Source organism: Xiphophorus hellerii, chromosome 19 (assembly GCF_003331165.1).
Source record: "Xiphophorus hellerii strain 12219 chromosome 19, Xiphophorus_hellerii-4.1, whole genome shotgun sequence".
In the NCBI taxonomy this organism is placed as follows: Eukaryota; Metazoa; Chordata; class Actinopteri; order Cyprinodontiformes; family Poeciliidae; genus Xiphophorus; species Xiphophorus hellerii.
In genome coordinates this window covers 18,866,834-18,877,805 of record NC_045690.1, presented here as the reverse complement: position 1 = coordinate 18,877,805, position 10,972 = coordinate 18,866,834, and the positions used below count along the sequence as shown (strand labels likewise).

The 10,972-nt window shown below is 41.9% G+C and overlaps 1 protein-coding gene across 9 annotated transcripts; it reads left to right on the top strand.

Moving 5' to 3' along the window:
• gng7 (guanine nucleotide binding protein (G protein), gamma 7) lies at positions 1-10,708 on the top strand. 9 transcript variants are annotated; one of them, XM_032547027.1, is made up of 4 exons: positions 1-131; positions 4,453-4,600; positions 5,095-5,210; positions 6,375-10,708. In XM_032547027.1, exons 3-4 carry the CDS (start codon positions 5,124-5,126, stop codon positions 6,498-6,500), a joined length of 213 nt encoding a protein of 70 aa, XP_032402918.1. In that variant the 5' UTR covers positions 1-131; positions 4,453-4,600; positions 5,095-5,123; the 3' UTR covers positions 6,501-10,708. The 9 variants fall into 9 exon arrangements, with proteins under 9 accessions (XP_032402918.1, XP_032402916.1, XP_032402915.1 ...); XM_032547025.1 differs by lacking the exon at positions 1-131 and adding an exon at positions 675-783; XM_032547024.1 differs by lacking the exon at positions 1-131 and adding an exon at positions 1,014-1,172.
• Positions 10,709-10,972: the final 264 nt, after the last annotated feature.

Here is a 10,972-nt window from a genome sequence, read left to right as displayed (position 1 = left end):
GCGTGTCTAAGATCCCCACCCACTGATGCTTAATGTGAAAATTAAAGACAAAGACAAAACTTTGAGAAGACGGCCGGTTTAATGGCGCGGTTATATAATATGTCACTGGGCACAGTTCAGTCAGAGAAACTGTGAGTGAAGAAATGTTGTTTACAGAGTATAAAACGGGGAAGTGGACGGAGTTTCGGTTCAGTGTTGTTCTTGATCCGTTCCTCCATCTCTCCTTCCATTTTCTGTTCTTTCTTTTCCTCCATTCTTTCTTCCTTCCTCGCGTTTCTCATCTAAAACCGTTCAAACAGATAAACCTCTGAACCAACGAGTTCATAATACACAGAAAGAAGAAGAGTTAGGAAACACGTGTCGGTCCCCCATGCCATTTAAAAAAAAAAATGGTTGCTGGGGTATTGGAAATAGTATAAGTAGCAGGTATTTGCGGAGAAAATGTAAATAACCACTGTTAAATTTGGTACATTCTTTCATATTTCCCTGCGTGTTTATTGATAAGAATATAATTGGGAAATTACAAAATAAGCCCCTCTGCTAGAAGGATTATTGCTGTCGCTCCGTTTGATGATGTTTTACCAACACCTGGGTTAAAGCTGCTTATCGGCGGGGAAAGGAAAGAGAGAGAGAGAGAGAGAGGGGGGGGGAGGTGATGGTGGGAGGGTGGGGGGAGGTAGAGGAGTGGACAGACACTGTAGCGGTGGGGGAGGCGTTTGGCTCGGTGGAGACGAGGAGCGAGCGGATCTGGCCCTTTAAATCACCAATCCAGCGCATTCGGAGGTGAGTTTGGTGATATTCGGCTATTTTCCTCCCTTCCTGTCTTAGAACAACACTGCGCGCTTTCTGCGAACCCCCCCGAATTCTTGTCACCGAGGTTCGGCTGCAGCAGCAGGAGAGGGGGGCTCCATCGGTGTCACGAATCCGGATCCCCCCCCCCCCGCCCTCCACACACACACACACACACACACACACACCTCCCCAACCTCCCCCCACCCCTTTTTTTTCTTCTTCTTGTGTTTGTGTGTGTGTGGGTGTGTGTGTGTGTGTGTAGCCGGCAGAGAGGGTGGGGAGGACCGGGGACAGGGTCAGTGGAAGATTTCTTACAGCCTGGGGGGCTTTGGACCTTCTGAGGAAGCGCAGGCAGCAGAAGCTGGATCTTATTTGTCGAAGTAGGCCCGCGTATTTTGCATAATAGCGGAACATATTTTTTTTGGCGTGCGCTCCGGTCTTGTGTGGTCCCTGGATGAGTTTCTAGTGGTCTGCTGGAGCATGTCACCACCCCACTGCCACGGCTGGCGATCGTGGGGGGTGAGGGGGCAGGGGGTGCGTGGAGGGCGTAGAGCGGGTGGAGGGGGGTCTTCTTTCAGAGCTCCAAGCGATCTTGTCTGGTCTTCACATGAGGAGGAGACGGGGGAGGAGGAGGAGGGGGGGAGATAATCTTTGGCTTTGATGTGTGCACAAGGTCTGGGTGCCTGTGCGTGTACGCGTGTGCATGCTCGGCGTGCGTATGCGTGTGTGTCTTTGGTGCGTGGATAGCCACGGGAGAGAGGACACGCTGTTCCATCCATCAAAATGCCCGCATTGTGTTTTCACGCGGCGGAGCGGCGAGCAGGGCCTGTGAAGCAGAGGACATGCAGGCCCGATCAGCGCCAGGCAGCTGCTGGGATCAATAAGGGGTTGATGCGGGGGGGCTCTGCGCGTCCTGAGAGCCGCCGTGGGCTCCGCTGGCTGGCCGCTGATAACGGGGCCTGTCCGGATCCGGCGGGGCCGTGTTTTTCTGCTCGGATATTTCGTTGGGATGCCGTGTTGATGTTCGTGTATTCCTCTAATGTTTTGGAGCGGAGATTGATGTGACTTAAGTGGGAGTGTGGGGCGGGAGGAGTGTTTATTTCAGCTCTCAGAAAGTTTTAAAAACAGGCTGCACATATTATAACAGCAAACATGAGTTTTTTTGTCTACCTTAATGCTGGTAAGCTTCCATTGAGACAGAGACTTATTTTCATTAGAGAACAAAACAGTAGCAAGAGGTACACACTGTATATGTACCAAAGGAACACTAAATCTGATAAATGTGTATGCAGAGAGACAGGAGTTGCCCTTTTTGATAGGAAGCCATGCAGTATAAGTGAAGCTGTTATTGACTTGTACATGAAAATACCACAAATATCGTTTTTAGTTCTCACTTGGCAGCGTTGATGCATAGAGTGGTGAAGGTAACTTGTTGAAGTTTAAACTGAGCACAGATGAGTTGCTATGATTATTTCAAAAGCAACCAAGTTTTAAATATGCTGAATAATCACAGACGGTTGTCACTTGGTTGGGCTACAGCAGCAGAAGACCACACCGATGACCTCATATATGTTAGCTGAGAACAGGAAGCTGAAGCTGCATTTTGTCGAGGCGTAAACATTCCTCAAATATCCCTTTAAACCTTATCTTGGCAAAAATATCAAAGCTCAGGATGATAAATATGACTTTGCTCTTGAAAAGTACGACTTTGCTAAAGTAATGTGGAAGATACCATTGTCCTGATGTGGCAAGAAATACAGGAAAAAGACAGAAAAGGCTGTTTATTATTAAAGCCATCATCAGACAACAGTAAATCAGATGTAAACAAAAGCGAGCAAAAGCTACTTTATCTTAATTTATTTAATATAGCGTGGCTGATTTGGAAATCTCTTTCTGACCAAAATACAAGAACTATTCCTAATATTTGTAGGCAAAAAAAAAACCCTTTCATATTCACAATTTAAAGAGGAAAAATATCTTTTTTATTATTACTAAATGTTTATTTCTTTCTGTCTCTTACACTTGCACACTCACCCGCTTACACAGGAGCCCTAATTACACACACGGGTCTCTGATCTGCTCCACGGTTGTAGTAATTAAAGCAGGACTCTCCTCCTGAGAGCGACAGACAGAGCGGCACACCGAGGCGCTGGGTGGCAGCTAAGCTCCCTGACGGCGCTGTAGGTGTGGTTGTGATTATAAGTGCTGACAATGAGGCGTTCTCGTCGAGCTCAGAGCAGGGCAAACAGAAGACGGCAGAAAGTTTGTGACAGCACGTTGGAAACAATGTGCACAAAAGAGCAAAGGGTTCACATGGCTTTAGGTTGACTTCACATTTACTCCTTGCACGTTCTCACATTTTGTCAAGTTACAACAACAACTGTCAGTTTACTGTATTTATATGTAAATGTGATAGACCAACACAAAAGCAGCGGTTGCTTTGGACCTGAAAAGTGTGGCAGACATTTCTTGTCAGTCTTTTTGAAATCAGGTATCACAGCAATAATTATGGCTAATATGTCTTTATTTTTGGGTGGTTTTTGTTGTTGTTTTTTTACAAAATAACTCAGATTGTCAGGTTGGAGGAAGAGCATCCATGAAAACAAGTCGGTGAGAGAAATCCTCCAAATGATTTAGATCTGTAGTTTGACTGAACCATTGCCCGCACATGATGATGATGTTTATTGTTGTTTTGCCGGATATTTGCAGTCGCTGTCCTGCTGGATGGTGAACTGCGCTCCATTCGCCCCATCCTCTACGTACCTGTACTTAGCTCCACCCATCTTTTCATCGACAGTTTGTTCAGCCAATGAATCTGTTCATCTTTATCATTTTGCCTCTTTATTTTTTAGTTGGTAAAAATATTTTAAAACCAATACTTCTTGCTTGTCTGTAATTATAAACTGTTTTGCAGAGGATCCCGGCACTTTCTCCGCACCTCATTGTGATTTGCTGCAACTTAGAGTGAAATGTGATTCCAGTCAGTCACATTTGACATTAAAGTCAAGAACTGTTCAGCTCAGCACACTGTAGCATTTTGCATGTGGGGAAAAAAGCAACAACTCCTATCTCATCTTGCCAAAGCACTTCTTTCACGTGTTTGCTGTGTTACCTTATTGCAAACTGCAAAGCGACTTTCAGCAATGGCCTAAAGATTGCCTTTATGTAAAGATTAGTTATCCTGTCTTCCACTGTGGATCTCTGCAGCTCCTCCAGAGGCACCATTTTATTTGGATGGAGTTTCATAACCTAAACTTATCCTCAACTTTTCATATCAATATTAAATGACACCCTATTGACAGGTTAGGACTATTTACTACTTGGCTGGTTTCTGAAAGCGACACGTTGCACTTTTATTTGAGGGTGTCGGAGTAAGAGATTTGTAATGAAAATAATTTTAAAATAAACATGCATCAGATTCCTTTCCCTTGATAATTACTCAATACTGTGTGCTTTTGTGTAACATAAGGTTCCAAAAAATAAAAGTAAATTGAAATTTGTGGCTGTAACATGGCAAAATGTGGAAAACGTTCAGAGGTGGGAATACTCCGACATGCTGAATATGAAATAATTATTGATTATTAGTGATTAGAGTTGTTGGACTGTAAAAGAAAAAAAAAGCATCAAACATTTGTGTAACTTGCTTTTTCTTTTGCACAGAGAGAAGCCAATGTAAACTCAGCTGCCTCCCAGCTCTGTTCTCATTACACGCCTACTGTTGTCCTGCCGCCTGCTTCCCCTCAGCTCGTCTTCTCCATCCTCTCACATTAGTGTTCAGAGAGAGTCCTGTCTGCACACCGCCGGTCAGGTAAGGCTCCGTTTGTAGAGGCTAATGTATCATGATCCGTGTTCTTGGGAGCACGGAGTCAGCAAAGCAACTTGGAGTCGATTTTTTTGTTGTTGTTGTGTGCTCCTATAGAAGCAGAAAAACCATTCCTGTCTCAAACATTACGAACATAAATGTTTCCCTTTGAACCCCCCGGGGTCCCTCCATGTTTATTTTGTATGTTCTGTGTTGTGCATCCACAGGTTTCTCAGTCAACATTTGTGTTGCACCACCGCGTTAAAACCTCTATGTGGTGCTGTGGCTCCACAACTAGTGTTGTCCAACGTTTACAATAGAAAGGCACACAATTCTGATGAATCGATAAAAATCTGTCAACGGTATGAAAGCAGGGTTCCTGGAAAATTAGAGATTCGCAGAACTCCTTTAAGAGCCATTTGCTAAGAGACAAATAAGCTAGGGCACGACGACAGCTTCCTTTTGAACGTTTCTGTCTCTCTTTCTTCTTCTTCCTGCAGTTTTCTCCTGTGTTGGTGTCTTCTGATGGATGAATATGTCCACTACTAATAATATCGCCCAGGCCAGGAAACTGGTGGAGCAGCTGAGGATCGAGGCAGGAATCGAACGCATTAAGGTGATAATATTGGTCATCTGCTTTGTGTGTGGATCATATATTTCCTCTCTCGTATTCCTATTTTTTTTTTTTTAATGTGCCACCACTGCAATTGAGCTTTAGTGTTAAAGCTTAGTTGTGTTTTTTATCACGCTATACTTTTTTTTTTTGTTAATAAAGTATTGATTTCCATGAAATACTAAGCTTGAGTAAAATGTGCGAATAAAAGGGAAAAAAACTAAATAAAATCTCTTGCTTTCTTTTCACTTTTATGCCAATGGCACCTAGTCGTAACTCCATTTACAAAATCCATTCAACCTCAAGCACATAGGAAAGAACATGGATGGATAATACCCTCAATAAACTAAATAATGACAAAACTGTCATAATATCAAAGTTTATTTTTGGTTCAAATGATTCATCTGACACCCTGACCAGTAGTCTACATAATTGTTGACCCTCGTTGTTACTTTTTTAAAAGTTGGGAGATTACTGATTAAGAACATTATCCTGAAAAGTAATGATTTAGTAAGTTTTACCTTCATTACTCCACAGTTAGAGTACTGAAGCTACTACTATCACACCTGAATCTTTTTCTAGATACTGCTGTCGTACGTCACTCTAATCTCACCGTCTTTTCACTGCTTTAAATTCAAAATTCAGTTTATGATTCTGTGAACTGTGTTTAAGACCCCAAATGGACAGAGCCCCTCATATATTTCTGAACTTTAAAATTACTTTTAGTGCAGCAGAAAAAGTTTTTTTCTTCATTTTCCAAGATTTAGTCAGAGACTAAAAGGAGAAAGAGTGTTTTAGTTGCCAACCCACCTCCACGGAGGCAGCTCCCACTACATACCAAATACTCACCTTTCACTCCTCTGTTTAGGTCTCAGATTAAATCTTTTCCAAATTATTGTTTTTGCTTTTTGTGGTCGGATTTTTATGTTGCTTGTTTGTTTTTTTTTTTGTTTTGTTTTGGTTTTCTGTGATTGCTTTTCTTACTTGTTGAAGCTTGATAGTATTTTCCTAGCAGTTCTTTTAATTTCTAAAGACAATTGTAGTTAGATGTGCAATTATGTGGAGTCATCAGAGGCATAGGGACATGAGAACTTCCTTTTGGAAAGTTTTTCTTTCCTCTCCCTCTGTTTTTTTTTCTGAACCCCTCTTCCCGTCCGCCTCCCCCAGGTGTCTAAAGCGGCGGCGGACCTGATGAGTTACTGTGAGCAGCACGCTCGAAGCGACCCCCTGCTGGTTGGCGTGCCCACCTCTGAAAACCCTTTCAAGGACAAGAAGCCTTGCATCATCCTATAGCTTCATACGTGCTTTTTTTTTTTTTTTTGCCCTCACACACACACATACACGCCCGCACACATGCACACAACAGATTCTCCTATTCACATAGGCTCACACATAAAAGTTGACTTTTGCTATCAAAATAGGTCCCCACCCATCCTCAGACGCCGAGAAACCCCAGCTGGCGTTTGGGGGTTACACACACAGTCGCTCCAAATTTAGCCACTCTGAAACAGTGCCACAACCCAGAACCACCACTAGGGGGCAGGTATCTTGTCCTTATAGCTTCTGAGATGAGTTAAGCATAGAGTATGGTCCAAAGTGCTTTGGTATTATTCCCATATGCTGGTGAATTAACAACCGCTTAACTTGAAAAGTTATTTCTGACATTCAACAATTGGTAGGAGGCCCGCTACTTTTCCGTCGCCGGTCATGAAACGAGGTGTCGGGTAAATGATGGGCAGCTGCTGCACAGGCAGGCAGTGGGAAGAAGCATGTGGGCAACACAAATAAGTGGTGGGCGCCAGTCCGACCGTGCCAAACACGAGCCAGTGTCGCAGCGAAAAGCTCAATAAATGCTTAATCTTCTGCGGGAACTTTAAGATAAATAAAAAAAAAGACAATCCGAGAGCTTTGTCTTTAGCTAGAGTCTTTGCTTTGGTCAGACCACAGCATGTTCCCTCTCGAATCCGTATCAACAGACCTCTTCTCCACCTGCGGCCTCTCTGCGGCTGCCTCCAGCCTTTTTGGTCCAAGCCTCCAGCTGTGCCAACCTGTACAAAAACCCCCACCTGTCTCTAGATGCTGATCCGCTGTCGCTGGTTCCGCTGCGGCTCGAGATAGCTGCTGCCGTTGGTTCAGAGTCGATGTCTTAGCCGACCTCAGATCTGGACCAACCAGAGGAACTCAGCGAACAGCTCAACAAAGAACTCAAGCTATTAACCGTGGACGTTTACTGCTTTTGTTTTGTTTTGTTTTGTTTTGGGGGGTTTTCTTAAGAAATACTTAATGTATGTTTAGGTATTTTGTTGAAGCATTGCTTAACATTTAAGACAATACTGTACTTTTTTTGTTGTTGTTTTACCTTAACGGGAAGGAGGCGTTACCAATGGCCGACCTGGTTTGGATCAGGGGTCCCACCTCATAAGATCTTAGAGTCTCTACTGTACATCAAACCTTCGTGTGCTTTACTTTAAGTGGGAGCGAGGCCACAGACTGACCACTTTGGAGAATCCATCTGCAACAACGGAGAAAGTTCAAACTTTAACATTTTCTCTGTTTTCAGCTCATATTTGTTGTTACACATAAAGATACATGTAGGGAGTATTTCAGAAAGATTGATTGAACAATCTGACGCCTACAGTGACTTCAAATCCGGTCTAAATGGTAGAATAAATTCATTTCACGCGAGTTCACCACAATCCAGAGATCGGCTCTTGGATTCCCCCTTTCTGTGTCCTCTGCTCCTCCACCACACTCCTCCAATCTAACAAAACCAAACTTGATTGTAAAACCTGAAAACGAAGAGGGAAGAAAATGGCATTAAGAGAAACAAACTAAGTGTAAAAACTTTCTTTTAGACGTGCAGAAGTGATAAGTTGAAGAGTAGTTGTCTTGGCTTTTTATTTTTTATGTTACCTTCTTTCTATGGAGTCCATGAGAGCCGATCAGTTGAGTATTATTACCCTGTACAGTGTTTGTAAGATACAGAATCTAAACACAGAACTACCCTGGTCTGTGGATGTTGGAATTTTTAACACTGAATCCCTGTTGTACGTCAAAGATCATGTCCGTCTTCTCATTTTTCTTTCAGTTTTTAAAGGCTTGCGTTAGCGGAGGTTGGTTTTAGCCATAGTTAAAAACGCAGCAGTCAGGATTTTAACAAATAAAAACAAAAATGTTGCAAGGTTAAAGATGGAGTCTGTAAGGGGGATTAATCAACATCAGACCTCATTGCAGTGGCCAACAAATCAACCTCCTGAGCCTTCCTTTAATATCAATGCTGCCGTTTTTGTTTTGTCTTTAATGGCACATTTTTGGGGCAACAAGCAACACAAATGTCATACATCTGTAATTTCAGAGGAGTGATACTAAACGGATTGAAACTGGACTTGATGCAAATTTAAGCAAAGCTTTTCAAAAATGGAGTGGTTTGATCTGCACGGCATTATGATTTTAGTCGAGAGTAGGACACAGTTACAGAGCATGATTGTCAAGGTTCTCCTGGTCCATGCTTCCTCATGCGTGTCTTGTACATCAGTGTTGCACAGATCAGCTTTTAAAACAGACTATGCTGAAAGGACCCAGATTGTGTTGGATTATGTTTGTGTATTTGCTCACACTGAACGCTAAAATCACCAGTTAGCCTAATTTTACATCTTCTTGTAAAAAAACCTTGCTTATTCTGCCTTTGGATTTTATTCAGAACAAAGAGAGCAGGCAGTTTCAAAAGGATAAGACTTCAGGTTGGGGGTGTGTGGCATATAGTATGCATGTGTGTGGGGGGGAAAAGATGTGGTCTTAGTGGTATTTAATTTAGCGGAGATGGAGTTGGGAAAAGACTTGTACTTGTTTGCATTTGTAGGAAAATTTCAAAGAATATTAGAGCACAGTGCCTGTTGTTCATAAAAACATGGCAGTGTTACAACCCTGTGGTCCTGCAGTTCTAGGTCAGGGTTAGTCTGGCCAGGGGAAAGGTCACGTAGCTTTAGCTAGTACATGTGATATTTTGGTGCGTCCGCTTTGTTACATTTTCAAGGTTTCCATCTAGAAATTCTTTTGACTCTTCAGTATCCTAATTTATCATTGGTTACAATAGGGTTGCTATGTTTTTGCTATTCAATCAGAAGCAAAATACAGTGAGAATAGTCTTGTAAAATATGTACAATTTGACATATCATAATCCCATTCTCTGAAAATAGAGAGAAATCAATTTTTAAAAATGTTCTCATTGTTTTCAACAATATGTTGGCTACTTTAAACCGATTCTAGCCGTCCATTGTCCTTTTCCTGCTGTCGTCATTCACAGCTACATGGCCAATCGAAACCATCTGATTGAAAAGGCAGAAATTTTGCTTTACACTTCGCACCTGGCCTGCTTAGCAAAGATAAGAGTGCATAAGTGTTGTTGAATCTTTTAGATTGCCATCTGGTGACGTGAAAATAGCACTGCAGGTAGCAGTCACTAAACGGAAATGGAGTAAGGTACAACCCAACTTTGTCTTATAACTGGCAACCCCAGCTGCCCCGCCAATAATTACATTGTTTGTAGTAGTTAGCATAGCAATTGTTGTCAAATCCCCCTGGTTTTCCAGATTAACTCCCAGACAAATCAAACAGAATTAGCATGTTTGACATCCACTTATTTATTAAGGTGTGCTTACTTTAGGATGAAGAGAGGAGCAAAAAAATATAGCAAGTTAAAATTGTTGTGAAATTCACATACCTAGCATATTCCACCAGTCAAATTAGCTTGTCTTCAACATATATATATATATATATATATATAAATTTATAAATAAATAATATCTCCAGATGTGTGATTGTTTTTGTTTTTTTAAATAAATGGATATGGGGAAGGAGGATAAAAGTTGCAGGGGTCTATTAAAGAATAAAATGAGCATGCATATCATACCACTACGCACAACTGTTGCCCTAAAAATGTCTGACAAATTAAATTTTTTACATTCTTATATTTTTTCTCAATCATTCCATCTCTTCCTGGGCTACAATCAAAGACGGCCGGCCTGAAATGCTGATTTTGCCGACAGTTTGTCTGATTGATTAGTTGTTAGTTTGCCTTATAGTGGCGTATATTGTGTTAATGCTGGTTGTGGAGTTATCAGATCAACAGAATGAACAGTCCTAAAGTGGAGCATGTGGCTCACATTGCCAATTCACAAAGTGAGCTCAACAAAAATTCATTTTTGGCCCCAGTGAGGCGAGTCTGAGGCTCTTTGCTGGTGGACTGTCATATCAAGCATCACTCAGTTGGCTCGGAGTCCCATCTGAGACTCATCTTTGTGTTCTGAGCTCCTGTGTATGCATACAGTATATGTATCCTTTTTGCCTTGATTGATTCTGGAAAAAAAATATCTATTTTTTGTAACTGTTCTCTGATGTGCCATAACTCATGTTTTCTTGCACACTGTTAATATTTTGTGGATATTGCTGTTAAAAAAATATTGAGAAGTAGATAACATTAATAAAAAGATGATATAACGCAACCACTGGACTCCATTGTGTTGACAGCTTTCACCTATTACATACACTGCCTGGCCAAAAAAAAAGTCGCCACCTGGATTTAACTAAGCAAATAGTTACAAGCCTCCTATTGGATAAGGTCTGCATAGGCAATTATCTTTCAGCTGGCAACAAGTTATTTAACCCCAGCTGATGCAATGAGTAACTCCTCATTTCTTAAACAACCATGGCAAAAGACACATCCTGTGGTCGTGGAAAAGACGTTAGTCTGTTTAAGAAGGGTCAAA